Source organism: Meriones unguiculatus, chromosome 11, assembly GCF_030254825.1.
Source record: "Meriones unguiculatus strain TT.TT164.6M chromosome 11, Bangor_MerUng_6.1, whole genome shotgun sequence".
Taxonomy (NCBI): domain Eukaryota; kingdom Metazoa; phylum Chordata; class Mammalia; order Rodentia; family Muridae; genus Meriones; species Meriones unguiculatus.
In genome coordinates, this window is record NC_083359.1 from 16457563 (window position 1) to 16477819 (window position 20257).

At 36.7% G+C, this 20257-nt stretch overlaps 1 protein-coding gene and 1 non-coding gene across 3 annotated transcripts in view; both read right to left on the reverse strand.

Annotated features, from left to right (window-relative positions):
* The window catches only part of Fnip1 (folliculin interacting protein 1), an 81721-nt gene that overhangs the window by 37788 nt on the left and 23676 nt on the right, over positions 1–20257 (reverse strand). For both annotated transcript variants that reach the window (XM_060363709.1, XM_060363708.1), the window contains exons 2-3: positions 10395–10521; positions 1393–1527 (exon numbers count right to left, since the gene is read on the reverse strand). In XM_060363709.1, coding sequence (XP_060219692.1) covers positions 1393–1527; positions 10395–10521 — 262 coding nt within the window. The remainder of the gene's footprint in view (positions 1–1392; positions 1528–10394; positions 10522–20257) is intronic.
* Positions 16439–16545, reverse strand: LOC132646560 (U6 spliceosomal RNA). The gene has a single exon (XR_009584826.1). It is a non-coding gene; the product is annotated as a U6 spliceosomal RNA (small nuclear RNA).

Sequence of the window (20257 nt, forward strand, 5' to 3'; positions counted from 1 at the left end):
TATTTTAAAAGGTGTATTTAGTTGAATTCTGATACAAAATGAGATTATAATCAATTACTATCCTTTGGATCTCTACAATCTTGGTCAGTTTTTTTTTTTAAAGAATTGGATCTTTTTTCTGATTTATTTATTACTTACACAATGTTGTGCCTGCATGTGTGATGGCAGGCCAGAAAAGGATACCAATTCTCATTATAGATGGTTGTGAGGCACCATGTGATTGCTGGGAATTGAACTCAGGACCCTTGGATGAATAGCCAGTGTTCTTAACCTCTGAGCCATCTCTCTAGCCTTTTGGTCAGTTTTTTAATGTTTATTTTTAATCAAATAATACATGTGGAAAAGGTAATTTTATACAACTTGAACAAATTAGGAAACCTCTCAAATTATGCAAAATTTCTAAGTTATCCAGGTGCTATATGGCATAGTACTGTTAGGCATTTGTTAAGGTATTGTGCCTAAGGTGAAGGAAAAACAAGAGAAAGGCAAAGTGCAACTGCGAACTACCTCCTAACATGCAGATTTTAGTAACTTCAGAATCCTTTTACATAGACTTCCTGATTGATGATGTACAAAAATAAATTTCCACCCAAATGCTGTCATCTCTACTCACAGAATGACCAAGATTCTATTTTAGCACTACTAAATACAAAGTATGTTTGATTTGCATAAGCTTTGAAGGACAAAAAAATCACAGCAGATGATATGAACTTAGTATGAGACTAAGTTGATCTTATTTCATGTAGTAAGTTTATATACAAGTTCCTATGTAATAATTTCATCTTATATCCTAAAAAAATTCCAGTTACTAATGAAAAACAAAAATGTGAATTTAATTCTTGTAACTACATTTTAATTTCTTATTATGGCAAAACTGTATTGGTATTTTAATTTTATTAGTAATAAAATATACAAAAAAATTATTCTGGGTACTCAATCATATGAGTTAAGATAAAGATAGAGAAAATATCTACTACCAATACCATAGACTGCTGTATTTCCCCACCTAAGGTTTTCAAAATTCCTAAAACTTACTGGTTTAGAGCCAGGCACAGTGGTTCATGCCTGTAATCCAGTACTCAGGGAGGCAGAGGCAAAGTGGATCTCTGTGAGTTTGAGGCCAGCCTGGTCTACAAAGGGAGTCCAAAACAGCCAAGGCCCAGAGAAACCCTGTCTCAAAAAGCCAACCAACAAACCAGCCAGCCAGCCAAACAAACAAACAAACAAATAAAAAAATAAACCCCGAACCCAAAACTTACTTGTTTAGTGAGTTTATGCATCTCTACAGCTACAATGTAGACCTCAGGAAAGTACGATTTAGTTAGTATTATAACCTTCGTCCCTAGGGAAATTATTAAAATGACTTGCAAGTGAATAAATCAGTGGTCTTACCTGGTACTTGGGACACTGGTCTTTTACATCAGAAGATAAAGTGATAGAGCTATCTAAAGAGGAAGAACTATCTCCTCCTGGCTTCAGCTGGCAGCATTTCCCAAAGACCTTGACTTGAGCATCATTACATAGCTTCTGAAACACAGAAGATACATTCATTTATAGTACAATACATTTAGCATATATAAACTTACACATTTTTAAAACTTGGAAAAGGCTAAAGAGATGGCTCAGTGATTAAGAGCACTTGCTGCTCGTCCAGAAGACCTGCGTTCAATTCTCAGCACCCACACAGCAGCTAACATCAGTCTTGGATAGACAACAGCCTTTTCTGTCCCTGTAGCCACTGCATAAGTAAAAATAATGTAACTTTTATACACTATTATATTTTTTTTTCTATTTCCTCCAGTACTATTTGGAGTATATTTTTTCTCACCAACATTATCCATACATATGAATTTTTTTATTATATGGGAAAAACAATATTAATTGTGACTTATTAATCTATAATGATTTTCAAATTATTTAATTTTAAAACTTCTTTATACTTTGATAAATTATTGAGAATGTCAAAGGATTTTTATTTAGGAATCTACTTCATTATCTTATATTAGAAATTAAAGGTAAGAAAGTGTTAAATGTCTAATTCAATTAAACATAACAAATAACATGCTACAAGTTAACAAACATCACTGTTATGAAAAAAGTAACCTTATGTAGTCTGTGAGGAGGGAGAAATATAAGGTAGATTGTATTTTACTGCAGGTACACATATTTGTGTCTGCACCTGAGCTCAGGGACATGTACACAGTAGGCATGTATTCGCACCGGGCTATAAAACCCAGTCTCACGTTTAATCTTCTAAACTAAATTCATTCATGTAAAGAAAAGGTAAAGAATACACAAATTTAGATGACTGTGCTGTCAAGGAGCACTAGATGAAAGACTCACTTTACAGCTTTAGTAGTTGTAAGCAACTACCAACCCACTAGGCCGGTAACACTACTAAAAGATACTTCAACACTTTATCAGTTTCAAGGATGCTCATTTTTCCATGTACAAGACTGAAGATTCTCAGAAGAAGCAATCAGAGTGAAACTGCAATTTTCTGAAGAGTAATCACAAAAGGCACTTTACAACAAGGTGCGAATAACTTCCTTGCCATCCGCAATCAAATGTTTCAGGTAAAAGGAAAAAGGCCTTTAAAACTTTTGAGTGGATATGATGAGTTCAAATCCTATGGAAATGTTGTTTGAGGTCTTTACATCTGAGTTCTCTATCTGTGGAATGGGAAAAGAAACCATAATGCTACTTACAGAACTTCTAATTATAATATTCTAGAGAATTAACAAAGTTCCTGGTATCTAGTAATAAGTAGCAAACTAACATAACTGAAATCAAGGAACTCACTATATATTTTTATGTTATTTTATTTTAATGTTTGTTAATACCATTCAGTATTATCATCCTTGTCTTTTTTTTTTTCTTTATTCTCTCATACATTACAACCTGACTGCAGTTTCCCCTCTCTCCACTCTTCCCAGGCCATCCCCAACTCCCCTCACCCCAGATCCACCCCTCCTCCATTCCCTTCAGAAAATAGCAAGCCTCCTAGGGATATCAACCAAATTACAAAAACAGCTGGGCAGTGGTGGCACATGCCTTTAATATCAGCACTTAGGAGGCAGAGGCAGTGGGATTTCCTGAGTTTGAGGCCAGCCTGGTCTACAGAGTGAGTTCAAGGACAGCAGGACTACACAGAGAAAGACTGTCTTGAAAAACAAAAAACTACAAGTCCTCATGTACATTTTCTTTAATATTTAGCATGAAGGGTAATTATTAAAATATTTTATTTTGCAAAAAAAAAACCCGAAAGCAGAGACATTAAATAACTTCCTCCAGAGTTTTAACAGCTCCTAAATCATTACACACTTACAAAGTTCAGTCAGCTTACTTACCTCATACTACAAAGCATCCTTTCATCAGTCAACTGAAGTATTTAAGTGCTATACTCTATCTCAACCATCTCAAGCTGCCCCACCAAGAGAAAAATCCCAAGCCCACGTCCTCTTCTTGTCCCTGACCACAGACAGTGATTTCTCTAAGACCATCTGGCTCACTTCAGTGAGTAAAAGAACTTAGAAAACAATCATTTAGATGTTCGATATGCTCACTATTTTGGATTCTCACTGTCCCTACATTCTCTAAATGGACAGAGCTTAAAAGTATGTGTGGCTGGACGCACGTGCGTGTGTAATCCCAGCACTTGCGGAGGCAGAGGCAGGAAGATTTCTGAGTTCGAGGCCAATCTGGTCTACAAAGTGAGTCCAGGACAGCCAAAGCCACTTTTCAACTGCAACGATCAACAAACCCTATCTTGACAATTTAAAAAAAGAATGTGTGTGCATATAGATACATAAGTACAGATACATATATGTATATATATATGTGTGTATCTGTACTTATGTATCCCAGATTTATTTTGTTTAATATATGTACCAGAAAAATGGATAGAGCTGGAAACAAATCATTCTGAGTTAGGTAACCCAAACCCAGAAAGACAAACATCATTTTTTCTCTCCTTTGTGGATGTTAGCTATGAATCTTCATTTGGAATATCCATAAAGGTCAGAAAATTGTAAGGGGCCACAGGACCCTTCCGGTGGTTTCTGTGTTACAATTCTGGAAAAAGTTATTTAATGACAGTACCCCTGTCAAGGAAAGGGAGATAGAATACACTGGCAAAAACAGTTTATGCCAGTGAATGATGGAAAAAAAAAACAGTGAATGATGGAACAGAAAGGGTTAAACTGGGGTCAGGAAGTGGAGGGTTAGTGGAGGGTTAGATAGAAGAGAGAGTCTGGGGAGGAATAAGTAACACTAAAGGTCTTTAAAAAAAATAAGACATGTGTCCTACTATTGTAGAAGCTTCCCAAACTACACACACAATAGAGCTATGCTGTAACAAGGCAACAATGTCCCTACCAGACACCAGAAGCTTAAAAAAAAAAAAAAAAAAAAAAAGGCCATTGGCAGGAATGTGTTTCTCTTTTTGGAGTTATTTCCAATGAGGTTCCATAGATCTCCAAATATTACAGGCTATTACCACTGGTCTTGATTACATTCCAGAACTTCACAGTAAGATCCTATTGCTGAAAACATTGCATCCAAAGTCATAGAACATAGTGAAACCAAGCTGATACAGACCTGAAATTTTCAGCGCTATTAGCTGGTTTTTAGTACTTGAAAGTGCTATGCAGGCTACTAAAGGAGAAAAGTAATCATCACTCATTCCCAGCTATGACTCCTGCACATGACAAGAATACTGGTCTAAAAAGGCATGCAATGGTGTCATGAACATCATGGGCATCATCACCAAGTCAAAAACCTATGGCTCAGCAGGTCACAGACTCTTGGGAGAAGCAACTACTATTACGGTGCTATACGAACATACAGTTAAACTGAATCTTAATGATGTGTCACTGTAACAACACATCAACACACCTCTCAACCCTAACCTGAGAAACTTCTATTTGCAATAGATGATGATTAACACAGTCATCCACAACTGACCAAGATGCAGAGAGTAAGAGAAAGCTTAGCTTTAAAGGGAACAAATATACACTTCCTAAGGTTCAGTGATCACTGCATTTGAGAGGTGGAAAATAATAAAAGCCAGAGGAACAGATGTCTACAAAGAAACATTTTTTTTCTAGACTGAGCAGGGCAGCTACACATATGAACTTCTAAGTGTTTCTGTGAGTTCAACAGGAGAACAAAATAAAATAGAATAAATATAATATTTTATTAATAAAATTAATATTAACAAAAATATTAACAGGTTAATTTAAAATTTTATTTTTATTATATAAAAATTCCAGGAAAACCTAGAGGCCTTCAAAACAATAAAAGCTATTGCCACTGTTCTTGGTTGCCAACCATGCTTATACAGTTAAGACCTTATTACTGAAGTCATAACACATTTTGTTGCAAAATACAGAAAAATCAATTTGAAATTGACCTGAAAACTTCCTCCCTGATGGCTAGTTTTATATTGCAGAAGGTGTTGTGCAGGCCACTGTAGAGGAAAGTAGTATTACTAAGCAATGAACCCTGAATGCTATAATACTGACCTGCTGGTCAATCTGTACTTACTGGTACAACAGTGACATAAAGGTTACAGGGATAACCAACTGCTTTCTGATTAGATTTGAAGCCTGTTCTACAGAAGGGAATTCATGGTTAGTACTATAAACCTGGTCAAAAGCCCATGCCCTAGTAGGTCTGGCTCTAGCTGGACACCTACTACTTTTGTTTGCTAAATGAACATATCATCAAACCACTTTTTAAACATTTGTGCTTATGCCCACAAAGTAGTGATGCTATCAGCTTAGTGCAGAAAGTAGCTTTACAAGCCAGCTGTTTAGTGCACACCTTTAATCCCAGCACTCAGGAGGCAATCCCAGAGTTTGGGCCCACCCTGATTTACAGAATGAGTTCCAGGACAGCCAGGGCTACACAGAGAAACCCTGTTCTCAGGGGAAAATATAAAGCATCTTTTTGTAGTGGGCAGCAGTTAATGCAGAAATTCTTAATTGGTGAAAGTACTGAGAATAAGTGGCTGTTAAATGCCCTACCATATATGGAATGTCTATGTCATCCCCTCTAAGACTCTGGGAGCATTGTAGAAGAAAGGGTGGAAATAATATAAAAGCTAAATGTTGGGGGGGAGGGTAAAATGTGACAGAAACACTATCTTCTGAACAGGATATGATCATAGCATTCTTAAACTCACTGTAGTTCTAATTATCTGCACAAGACTAAGCCTGGCAACATCTTGTCATAGGCTGGAAAGGGACCTATAAGGCCTTACCCTTCCTTGAAGATCTACAGGCACTCAATGGTGTCTGGTGGAGGGATAGACTTTCTTTTCTTTCTTTCTTTTTTTTTTTTTTTTTCAGTAGTATAGCTGCTGGTAAATTGCATAGGCTCCTATAATCTCTCATGCATGGCTTTTATAGTAACCCTAATGAAACTCATCAGGTCATAAAACAAAAATGACGGAAACACTTGATCTTGGCCTTCTAGTCTGTATCATTTGTTATTCAGACTGAACAAAGACACATACAGAGAAAGTTAAATACAATTTCATTAGGGTCAAACAAACTGGCTCAGTTGGTATTAAGTACCTGTTGCTAAAAGCTATCCTCAGACTTCCACACACAATAAAATAAAATGTCACAAATTAAATTTTTCTGATGTTGTGTGATGATTATGAACACATTCAAGCAAAGAAAAACGGTCAGAGGAAAACATATGAGCAGATGGGCAGGAGGAAAGAGGATCTGAAAAGAGCATAAATGAAGAAATACAGAGAAAATTATTAAGGTAAAAAAGAAACAAAACAAGCCTGCAGAATAAACTCACAATGCACAACATTAATCAAGATAAATGTGTCTGACACTGTAATGTAGAACATTTCTAGACACAAAAAAAAACCTCAGTAAATGTTGGAATAAAAAACAGTGAGAGTACTGTTAATTAATTTAGCCTGACCACTTTAGCAAACGTTAGTTGAGCTTTATGATAGCCTAAATACAAAGTGCTCATAATCATATTTATAGCTAATAGATTACAAAGGTCTTGATCATCTCCAATTCTGTCTTTAAGGTATCTAACTTAGGTATTCAAACTAAAATGGTAGATTTAGCACACATTTTATTTTCCCCATCACCATATCCAACCACTCTTCATAAAGCAGACAAGGGATATTTTAAAATTCAAGTTTGATATCTTTATTGATTTCCCTCTATACTTAGGATATAATTCAAACACCTAACCCAGAAGCCTATAAAGCCCTGAATATTATACTATGGCCCCTGCCTCATCTCTGCCCACCTTTGCCTCCAGCTACTTTGCATATTATTTGCTATCATTCCAGCCAAGGTGGGGTTCTTTTAATTCCTTAATTTATCAAGCTCCCAAATCATGCTACAGACTTTTCATCAGCTGGTACTGCTATTTCTTCACACTGCAGTTTTTATTATACTTTTTCAGTAAGGCTTCTTTAAAGGATGTCACACAAATTGATGGAAACTTGGTTCCTTCCTGTTTGTATCTTATTAAGTATTCTATAAGCTTTCTTCACAATACTTTCACAATTAAGAATTATGTGTATACTTATTTGTTTAATATCTACCTGCCCTCATAGGAAATCTAATTGTGGAAACCCAAACGACACAAACTGCTAATCTCCTAGTGTTTTACTTAGTATTTTATAAACTCTTGGGTAACTTGCTCTTTTTCATCAGATTACAAAGTGTGAGAGAAGATATAAACAATCTAAGCAAAGCACAAGCTCCAGGAGGCTAAAAATTCTTAATGAAATTAAGTGTAAAATAATTTCTGTAAAACCGAGCAATCAAAAAAGAAATGAATGTCTATTATTTGCTATTGTAGTAGATGCTAAAGACACTTGTAAAACAGGCCTAGACAGATATATTTAAGTTTTTTCAGAAGACAAAAAAATCTAAAATGAACCAAATTCTCAAAAAAAATTAAAATTAAAATTAAACATTTTGCAATAAAAAGTCCAACTGGCAACCTATGAAGAGGGAGAAACCCATTCTAAGCCCAGGGCACATCTTTTTTTATGTCTTACAATGTAATGGCAGTAGCCAACACTAGGCTCTCTTGGACAACCAAGTAAGTATCTTATTGCTGCCAAACTAGTAACAATGTATTTTAAAATATGGTGCTGCAGATTTACAGAAGAGATACTTGTTCTTGCCCCCACTTTAGTAGGGGAAAGTATGTTATAAAGTATGTTATGCAGACTTAATTTTCTTTATACCACCAGATAAATACTTTCCCTTCTTCAGGTCTCACATTCCCTGATTGCACAATGTAGTTGCTAGGTCATGTTTAACAGCACCATCTTATAAGGCAATGGTTCTCAACCTTCCTTATGCTGCGAACCTTTAATACAGTTCCTCAGGTTATGGTGACCTCCAACCATAAAATTATTTTCATTGCTGCTTCATACCTGTAATTTTGCTAGTTATGAATTATAATATAAATATGTGTTTTCCAATAACCTTAGGCAACCATGTTAAAGGATGTTTGACAACTGCCCTCCCCTCGGGGGTTGTGACACACAGGTTGAGAACCACTGATTAAAGGAATAAATATCAAACAAAACAGTTTCTTGCTAGACTGATGACAAGTAACACAAGTGTCTTTAAAAAGAAAAAAAACAAAAACAAAAACAAAAAACAATTCATGGAGTGTGGCTCAACAAGTAAGATATTTGTTGGTTACTGTCCCAAGCTTTGTGCCACCATTGCTCTAGCTTATCATGCAGACAGGACACCACTGTAGATCAAAGGATTTGTAGCAGGGTTAGTGTTTACATTTCTCCTGTGGTAACATGCAGGATACCTTCTTGTACCAAAGACACTAGCATGAAGTCACAGGGTGAAGGCTCTATGTAGGCACTAGCCCATATGTTCAGTGAGTTATGTAGGTGTTATCTTCAGCAATGGGGCCTTGCCATCAGTTTGTGGAGAGAAACACATATATATACACATATATAGATTTGTTTGTTTGTTTGTTTGTTTGTTTCATGACAGCAGCCTGGGTCATTTAGGGGTTCCTATGGAACCCTTTTGGCCAGTAATTCAATGAGATGTAACCCATTCTAGTACTGAAAGCTTCAACGGGTGACAAGAGATGTCCAGTTAGGACTCTGTCTCCCCCATTATATATGTACATATTTTAGGAAGCTTCTACTATAGTAGGTTTTCACACTATCTATACTCAAAACTGCTTGGGTGACCAAAAACCTGAGACTAGATAGATAGCCCAGTGACCTAGAATAAAACCAAATACTACTGTTCTATAAGAATGCAGCAATAAACCAAGTCAGAATTATATTTTGCTATACTCATAGATTGGTGCCTTGCTCAGCCATCATGAGAGAACCTTCCTCTTGCAGTAGAAGGAAACAAAAACTGAGACCCAGGGCCAGACATTATGCAGAGAGTGAGAGACCTTGGAACTTTAAGCCACAAATGGATGTCCCCATCAGGGCTCAGGGAACCGTGCAGAAGAGGAGATGGAAAGTGTAAAAGCCTGAGGCGATAAATGACACCAAGAAAACAAAGCACACTAAATCAGCACCAGTACACATGTGAACTCAGAGACTGAGACAGTGTGCACAGGGCCTACATGGGTCTGCACAGGTGTAAGCTGAACGAAGTGACACATCCTAATCCAGGAACTACCTCAAAAAGATACTTGCCAATGAAAATACACTCTTCTCAGAGAGAATCTCACTGAGGAAAAAGTCTATCTTAAGGACAGGCCACACACCCAGTAGAAAATACCTAACAGAAAAATGAACTCAGTGCCATCTCTGGAGGTTCCTTGTCTCATAATGTCATGTCAAGGGCTTAAATTTTTTTTATCTTGTTTTATTATATATGTATATATATTCTCTCTCTTTCTCTCTCTGTCTCTCTGACCTTTGCATATATGTTACAGCTTCCAGGTTAATGTTTTTTATGGGATCATTTATATGAGACAAGTCGGTCTCTGCATCTATATCTGTTTCTTGTGCCTTTCCTTGGGTTCTTTTTCTTCCGTTTATTTTGTCCTATTTTGATGTGTTGGGTTTTTTTTTATCTTGTAATTATTTATAACTATCTCTTAGAAGCTTGTTCTATTCTAGTGAGAGACAGAAAGGGGTGGATCTGGATGGTAGGAGAGGTGAAGAGGAACTGGAAGGATTAGAAGAGGGAAACTGTAATCAAGATATATGAGGAAAAAAGTTTATTTTCAATAAAAGGAAAAAAAAACCCTCAAAATTAGGAGTCTGAATTTTAAACAGGCTGAAGATGTTTTATACTAACAAAGTTGCCATATTGAAATTATACTAATTCCTTCTTAAATTATTAAATTATCCAAGATTAAATTTCAAATAAATGAACAATGATGCTCACCGATACTGATGTGTCCTCATTTTTTCTCTTAACACTGGAGTCAAACAACACATTTCTCCCTCGTCTTTCACAGTCTTGATATACGATCAGTCGAATCTGGCTTGGGTCAAATTCTGGCAAGGGCCAACTTGGATTAAAAAAAAAAGGATCTATTTGAGTTACTTTAATAAATACTCCACATATATTCTTATAACTAAAATCTTATCTAATAGAGCCAGAAATTTACATAAGTAGGATTTTTAGATTAAAAGTAAAAATAGAAAAAAAATTTAGAAAACAATTGGCTTCTATCAACATATAAGATACAGTCATTTATATAAAGGGTTAACTTACTATATAAGCACAAATTACTAATAAAATTTATGTTGGTCTCATGGAGAGATGACATAGGTTAACTCATTTTAACACATTTCAACACAGAGTATAAAAATAGAGTTTTGCTGTAGGTCAAAACAGGAATATATTGTGAGTAAAACAGGCACACAAAAAAGGTAATGTATTTTCATTTAAATAAAAGTTAAAATCGGGCAAGATTCAGTCTAAGAATATATACTTAAGATTTAAAATTGTAGAAAAAGAAAGAAAAGCAAGCAGTACTGTAGTCACTGCCCAATCTGATACCTTCTCTCAGTAAACTCAGTAAATGAAGGGAGGGAGAAATGGAAAGAAGCTGACAATTTGGAGAGTGGTCACCTCAAAGAGCAAGGGAACTTGAAAGTATACCAGGAAAGGACAAACCAGGGGATCAGGGCAATAACTACGTCTCATCAAGACAGTGCTGAAGTACATTTTTCACCTCACAACACATACTTGGAAAAAAAAAAAGCATAATGTATTTGTTCTGTGGACCTTTATTTGTGCATTAAGAATCACAATTTAAGAGTAATGTCTCTGTTGAAAACTGATGGAAGTCTGACCCTACACATCAAGCTAAAGTAGCCATCTACCCTTAAAACAACGCTGTCTTGCATTACACAGGAAGGTACTAATAAAACTATGACCAGCATAGGTTGAAAATCAAGAAGTGGTTTCACTGAACCAACAAAAATGTTCTAAGGAAGGAGTACAATGGCAGTAACTAAAAAGCATTCACCAGCTCTGGAAACATTGAAGATCATGACAAGGAAAATTACAAGGAGTAAAGAGAACAGATGTCAGGTTTCACAGGACTAAAGAAAAAAAAAAAAGTCAACTGTCAAAAAAAGAAAGTAGTTGAAAATTAAGAGTGATCATTATTTTGTTACTAAGAAAGGAAATATGTGGACATGTTTACACTGTGATGCAGTTTGGAGTGGAGAGGAAATTGCAAGCCTTTGAGGAAGTGGTGGAGTGACTAGGGTTTAAAGAATTAGCTAAGAACTCACCCTTTGCCTCATATCAAGTTCAGAACAAAAAGTAGTAACTACTGCTTTAGACTGGAAAGAGGAGAGTAAAATAGAGCATGGTACTTACTGAAAAGAAATTATGTTGATTAGGAACAGTGAGACTTTTGAGCAATGCTGAAAGCCTACACACAACTGACAATTATGAGAATATGACTGGCCACAAACTGCTCAAGTGATTTTTCTCTTTCTAGAAAACTCTCAGACTGCCCGAATTTGAATCAGTCAAGGCAGAAACAAAGTAAAGGTTTGACACATAAATGGGAGAAACGAAAAAGAATACCCTGAACATGGAGCAGAAAACTACAAGAACACAGCTGAAAAAATGAATACTAGAGACTAAATTAGAAAAATAGTGAAAATATGAGGCTAGGAGAAGAGATGAAAGCATAATAGTCAATGTGCTAAGAAAGAAGTGAGGAGGAAGACCAGTACAAACAGACCACTAGAGAAAAAAAAACAACCTCACAGCATAATTCTTACACAAGTCAAGGAAGATGAGGAAAGCAGCAGAGCACAAAGCTAAATGTTCCAGGAAGGACAAACTTTATAAAGACTAATTCAGCCATTCAGTGGCCTTGGTTCTCTTGCTACACAGCTGTCATTGGAAAGAGGGGATAGACAAGTAACAGCAAACCGAAAAGGCTGAGAAGAAGGGCAGCAAGTATTTAAGATTCTAAGCAGATTCGCTGTGAAATAATGACAGAAGAACTATGGTTGAGAGAACTAACTGTTTAAACTGCATGGTTCTGAATTAAAGCATAACCTATATACTCAGGAAGAAACTGGTATTATCTTGAACCAAGACTTATGGTCACCCTGAACAGCCAGAAGAGGTAAAATTTTGAGGTTTTTTTCCTTAAAAGACAAAGGTATACAGATATGACATGTGCAGAAATACATATAAAGGGTAAACAAACATATTTAAGGTTTAAATTTCTAAATTAAGGGAAAAAAATAGAAAAAGAACTTAAATGTAGCTAGAGAAAATGGCAAATGAATGCTCTGGAAAAGTTAAAACTGAGCATCCTAAGCAGAAAGGTCCCTGGTGAACTGCAGAATATATTTAATGAGGTCAAGGAAAAATTACCTACAAATAAAAATTACTGCAGATGGATATGCAAGGCTGAAGGAACAAGATAGTTATTTAAATTTGATCATCTCTGGTTTATCTGAAAAGTACACATTTTCAGAAATATATGAGGTGGGTACTCTGAACTAAGGTATAGAACTTAACATCTAAGAATTTAATAAAAATTATCAAAATAGGTTTAAGTTATAGCTTTTAGAAAGTAAAGGTAAAATTAAGACTGAAGGCCCAGCTGAATCAGTCTGATGTCAGCCTGGACTACAAAAGGAGACCTGATTTTTATAAGTGACAGAAAGAAAGGAGAGATCTAGACTTCATGATCTGAGGAAATATGGCCAGATGGCCCTGACTGAAACAAACGATGTTAAAAACCAGTGGTTCCCTGGGATTGTTGCTCCCAACCTTTTTTTGCTGTCATTCTCAAATCTGTAGATACAGAATATTTACTTTAAAAAAAGTAAAAAATGTCTGATTAGTTACTTATTTAAAACATACTAGACCTAGGTTGTTTCCTGTTTTCTTCTTCTGGCTTTCAGAGGCCCTCTATACAATGGAGTATTACTCAGCAATGAAAAATAAGGAAATCATGAAATTTGCAGGTAAATGGTGGGACCTGGAAAGGATCATCCTGAGTGAGTTGTCCCAGAAGCAAAAAGACACACACGGTATATACTCACTCATATAAACATACAACATAGAATAAACCCACTAAAATCTGTACATCTAAACATACTAAGCAAAAGAGAGGACCCTAACTAAAATGCTCAATCCCCATCCTGAAAGGCAAAGAGGATGGACATCAGAAGAAGAAGAAAACAGGAAACAACCTAGGAACCTGCCACAGAGGGCCTCTGAAAGCCTCTGCCATGTAGACTGTGAAAGCAGATGCTGAGCCTGATGGCCAACTGACGGGCAGAGTGAATGGAATTTTATGTAAGAAGTGGGAAATAGTAAGAGCTGGAGAGGACAGGAACTCCACAAGGAGAGCAACAGAACAAGAAAATTTGAACACAGGGAACTTCCCAGAGACTCATACTCCAACCAAGGGCTATTCATGGAGATAACCTAGAACCCTGACAATGCTGCCACTTCTGATGAGAACTGATAGACTAAGATCAGAAAGAAGGAGAGGAGCACCTCCCCTATCAGTGGACTTGGGGAGGGGCATGCATGCAGAAAGGGGGGGAGGGTGAGACCGGGAGGGGAGGAGGGAGGGGCTTATGGGGGGATACAAAATGAATAAAGCGTAATTAATAAAAGTTAAATTAAAAAAACATACTAGACCATCGTATAGAATAAATAACACCCCCAAGGAGGATCAATCCATTAATATTAAAGAATATGGCTAAGGATATGAAATTATGGGTCAGAACAGGAACGTCTTAGGACAAGCAGATTCAGCTAACTAATCAGGATAAATACTCAGCCAATATTTGTTTCTATTTCTCAAGCCCCTACACCTTGTTGAGAAAGCCAATTTTATAAGAAGTTTTGATTTCTCCAGATAAGTTTCAGAAATGAAATACTTTTCCGAGACTGTAACTTACTGATCTCTCCTCCCCCCCACCTCTGTCTCTCTGTCTCTCTCTCATTTTTTCGAGACAAGGTTTTTCTGTGTAGCCTTGGCTGTCCTGGACTTACTTTGTAGACCAGGCTGGCCTTGAACTCACAGAGATCTGCCTGCCTCTGCCTCCCTGAGTGCTGGGATCACAGTCATGTGCCAACACTGGCTAGTATGTTACTTGTTCTTAATTTATCTCTGTAGGTGCTATTTTCTGAGACATAAAGGCCACGACTTTTTAAAGAGAAAGATTCTTGGCCCCACTAATGGTCAGATCTCCTCAGTTCTTTAGCAAAGAAGCACTAGTCAGCCCGATCGAGTTTAGAAACTCTACCACACTCACTGGAACATTTTCACTGTTAGAGTCTATGCTAAGCTAAACAAATTAAATAAAGTACATAACAATCTAATTCCTAGAATACAGACATCAAAACCAATGCCTACAGAATATTACTTTTGGCCAGGAGCTTTTAAAAGAATTATTCTTACAAAGAATAAAGAAAAGAGTGATTAATAAGAAAAAGGTGGGTCAATTCTACAGCTTTCTCAAGTGGTAGCAGCCAACCAGCACATAAAAGCTGCCTGGTTTTCTGATTCTTACAGACTGATCTTGTATTATTGTCAGGAACTGTATATCAAGTAAGTGTTTAGCAGGATAAAGTAGCTCACACCTATAATTGCAGCATTTGAAAGACTGAGACAAGTGGATTTCCCAGAGCTTGAGGCCAACCTGGGCTACATAACGAATTCTAGCCAGCCTGCAACACCGAATGAGATCTGTCGATAAAAAAACAATTTCACCAACAAGTGAAAAACATACAACTTTAAATTAATGGCATGAGAATACCATTTCATTATTTAGCAATGGAAGCTTTATGTGAAAGTAGTTACTTTTAAATACCTCAAGAATTAAATGAAAATAGTTTCCTACAAAAACCAAGGTTTTTGTACTGGGGACAGAGGGGCATTTTGATGTTTTATCCTACAAAGACACTGATTGCAGTTTGGAATAAATATAGAAGTAAAAAACACAACACTAAGGTAAAGCAATGCCGAAACTAAGTCTTAAATATTCACTAGAGTCCACTCTTTCTGACAGGCCTCCTAATACTAGAGGAGGGTCTTTTAAACATTTTACCAAACTAACAGAACATAGTCATTGGGTTATCCTTCTAATCCTTGAATTCATACTAGAGAATCAAAAACGGGGAAAGGACTATTGGACTCAAGTTATTTTTCAAAAAGAAAAATGTTTTGTCAATCAAAATGTCTATGGAAAATTAATCCATTTACAAAGCATCATGATTTGTCCCAATAAATGTATTTCACCTAGCGTTGTCAACATTAACCAAAACAAGTCAGAATTCATCTACAAATAATTTTTAAATGATTAGAATTTTTCAGTCAATAGTCATTTCATCATTGTGTCCCAGAATTAACACATTTACCAACTTCAGTTAGATCAACATAACCAAAATTTTTAAATATCTCTACTCTTAGGTATTATAAAAATATTATGCACTAATCAAATGAAACATGCGATCAATTCCACAAAGTTGGGGAGGGGGAAAGCACTTCTAGAGCCAGGCAATGGTGGTGCACACCTTTAATCCCAGCACTCAGGAGGCAGTGGCAGGCGGATCCCTGTGAGTTCAAGGCCAACCTGGTCTGCAGAGTGAGCTCCAGGACAGCCAAGGTTACACAGAGAAACCTTGTCTCAAAAAAAAAAAAAAAAAAAAAAAAAACAAACAACAATAAGAAGAAGAAGTTATTAAAATTCAAATCCTAAATACTTAATCCATTATTTAAGCCCAACTCTATAAAGAATATCAATACTCTTGGTTACCAACTGTAAGTAAAATAGAACTGTCATCAGCATAACCTTAATCCATTTAGTTCATTCATTTCCCACACCATAAACAGCTTCTGTCTATCAGGATGCAACAGAAGAACATATGGATTCCCCCTGCCCCCTTTTTTACAACTCTAGTTGTAGCCAGTCTCAATAAGAGAAAGTATAGGATGCTTAAAAAAATGTACATATCATCCTTGTGCAGGGCCAGACTAATCTTTTCTCTATGTCTTTCCAATTTAGTCTATGTGCTGTTTAAGTGAACATTAAGAATTTGAGGCCAAGGTGGTCAAGGTGGTGCATGCCTGTAATCCCAGCACTCAGGGAGGCAGAGGCAGGCAGATCTCTGTGAGTTAGAGGCCAGCTTGCTCTACAAAGCAAGTCCAGGACAGCCAAGGCTACACAGAGAAACCCTGTCTCGAAAACAAAAAAAAAAAAAAAACAAAAAACAAAAAAAAAAAAAAAAAAGAATTTGAGGCCAGCCTGAGCTACATGCTCAGTTCCAGGCTCACCAGGACTACATAGTATAGGCCCTGTCATCTCCAACAAAAAAATAAAAAATAAATTCTTCAAATAATAAAAATTACAACTTCTCATAGAATAAATGGTCTAGTAACCTATCATTTAAATTTTATTCTTCATGCATTTTAAAGAAAATGTATCACCAAGTTTATAAATATAGGGTGATTTTTTTTTGTTAACATTTTAAAACAGCATCTTGAATTAAGCTGTACACTACTGACATCCTATTTCTCTTAAGCAGCTCCACTTTGCAAAATCCCCCAAAACTACAATAATGTACAACTGCGAAGGCAGGTTAGTAATAGCAATGACTCGTACTCATCTAAAACCACAAGATTTTGGGTGACATGACAAGAATGAATTTAACTCAAAGGCCTCTGTGCTGCAAAGCAAGAAGGTGTAATCCAAACAACAAAACCATGGGACAGTAGGAGTCTTTAAGGAGTTTCATGCCAATGACAAAACCTATTTTTTGCAAAAGGTTTCATCTATCCATTTCTACAGTTTTCCAAGTAACATATTACTTTTTGTTTCACTTAATAGTGGGATTTCACAGAAGTAACTTGGTACTCTTTTCTAGGACAAAGTGTATGACAAAGAAAAAAATCAATGTAAACATTCTTATTCTTGTAAATTAAGCCCTACCTGGTAGCTTGTGCAGACCAAGAATGCCTATGATGTCTAGTGTTTTCCGCTAATTTTTGTGCAAGGGTAGAGGAGGTGGTTCTTCACTTCATAAAATCAGAAAAATAAAAAGCAGGCAAAAGCTAAGTTAAAAAAAGGAGAGAACAGAGGGGAAAGAAGATGAGGGAAAGAGAAAAAAAGGGGAAGAGGAGAGGAAGGAGAGAGGCAAAGGGAAGGAGGAGGAGGAGGAGAAAGAAGAGGAGGAGAGAGGAGGAGAAGAGAGGAGGGGGGGGGCGGCTGGAGAGATGGCTCAGCAGTTAAGAGCACGGATTGCTCTTCCAAAGGACTAGGGTTCAATTCCCAGCACTCTTATGGCAGCTTAGAACTGTCTCTAACTCCAAGATCTGACACCCTCACATATATAATGCACAAAAAATAAAAATAAATAAGTTATTTAAAAAATAAAGAAGGAGGAGAGAAGAGGAAAAAGGTAAAGGATATAGGAAGAAAAGGAAGGAAGGGGAAGGGTAAAAAGAAACAGAAACGAGAGGGGGGAGGGAAGAAGAGGTAGAAAATACCCACAAAGATATGCCTCTCTTGCTTGCATCCTCTACCTAGGCCCCACCTCCTTAATTTTTAATACCTCCCAAAATAGAGCCCGATCGCCTGGGGATCACATCGCTCACAATCCTGGGCTTTCTAGGGGTCGCATTATGTATAATACTTTCACTCAGTAAGAGCTTCCCTGAGAACAGGACTCAGACAACCATAGCTACAACCCGGCTCTTCAATAACTATAAGTAAAATTCACATTTACATCGTAAACAAGAAAATGGAAAAAATTCTTTTCAATTTCTCTTAGAAGCTATCAACACAGCTGACCAGTAAATGGAAAATAAACCCTATTAATCACAGCACTAGGACAACAAGTCTAGCAGAAAATACTGACTTTATAGAGATGTAGCTCAATAGTACAGCCACTTACTATTTATGATACCTTAGCTCAATATGACTGCTCTTCCAGAAGGATGTACAGAGAGCAGAAGATAAAGGAAGCAAGCAAGCAAACAAACAACAAACCAGCCTTTGGAATTATAAACTTCAATAAAATCACCATATTAAATTACCTGGTTTGTTCACAAAAGAGACATTTTTAGCTTGTTTTACCAACATTGTTTTTCAATAAGGTTATGTTTTAACATTTATCAGCATGTTCTTCAATACTACCAATGGGCATCTCTGTGTACTAATGACTAGTATAGTAACACAAATGCCTAATACAACAGGCTGCCAACAAACTAAGTAAGAGACAATACACTGAAACTAAAATGAATACCCACACCTAACATGGCAGAATCAGAAGAATGGGCTCCAGATCAGCAGAATTTGGGTTTAAATCTTCTCTGCCACATACTAACTGCGATATTAGATGCAGCTACCTAGAAAATTATTTATGCTCATTAGTATTAAAAATTACCATACTCATTAGATCCACAGGAAGTCTGTTAATTTAACCAGAATGCAGTACTGCTAGTTTATCACAATTATAATATTTCAGTATCATGCATTTTTAACACAATGTTTCTTCACTTAGAACCCCTGCTCAGATGTAGTCCATGGCAGCTTATTCTCCAAGTGGTACCCTAGTAAGGAGAGCAGGGGTTGTCTCTGACATGAACTCAGTGGCTGGCTCTTTGCTCACTCTTCCTGGGGGGGGGGGTTGCAGCCTTGCCAGGCCACACAGGAAGACAATGCAGCCAATTCTGATGAGACCTGATAGGCTAGGGTCAGATGGAAGGGGAGGAGGACCTCTCCTATCAGTGGACTAGGGGAGGGGCATAGAGGAGAAGAGGGATGGAGGGTGGGGCTGGGAGGAGATGAGGGAGGAGGCTACAACTGGGATACAAAGTAAATAAATTGTAATAAATAATAAATAAATTAAGAAAATAATTCATAAACAGGGGTTGGAGAGCTGATTCAAGGACTAAAGGCACTGGCTGCTCTTTCAGAAGATTCGATTCCTAGCACCTACATGGTGGTTTACAGACATCTGCTACTCCAATTTTAAAGGATCTGAATACTTTCTTCTGGCTTCAATGGCACCAGACCTCATGAGTTGTCCAGACATACATACATGTAAGCAAAACACCCCCACATACTAGTAATATTTTTAATTAAAAATTTTTAAATGTTTTTATCTGAGAAACAGTATGAATTACCAGGATGCCAAAAAAGTATTTTATGGGGAAACTAATTAAGACTGTCATTCTATGATATGATTCCACAGAGAAAATGTGTCTAGCCAAGAGAAAAGCTAGGGGCACAAGATATTAAAGAAAAACTAATAATCTGGGATGGTCATTTAAAAAGCCTAATTTTTTTTAATTGACCAACTAGTTTTGTGGTACTGGGAATTAATCTCAAAGATCCTTAAACATAGGCAAATGCCCTACCACTAATCCAAATGCCCATACCACTAATCCCTTGGCCCAACACTTAATAATACTTTGGAAATTCAAGCTAGTAAAAAGAAAAGTAAACTCAAAAGATTTTCTATCTATATCTTTTTCCCTTCCACCCCTACTACTGACTTCTTTCCCCCATCCTTTCTTAGTACCACTGGCATTTAAATCTATGTTAAAACCTCTTCTGAATAAACACGAAACTTGCTTTAAACAAAGATTTACCGCTGTCTTCACAGGCAATTAAAATAGATTTTAGCTTGCTTTATAAACATGTTTTTGGGGCTGGAGAGATGGCTCAGAAGTTGAGAGCACTAGCTGTTCTTCCAAAGGTCCTGAGTTCAATTCCCAGCAACCACATGGTGACTTA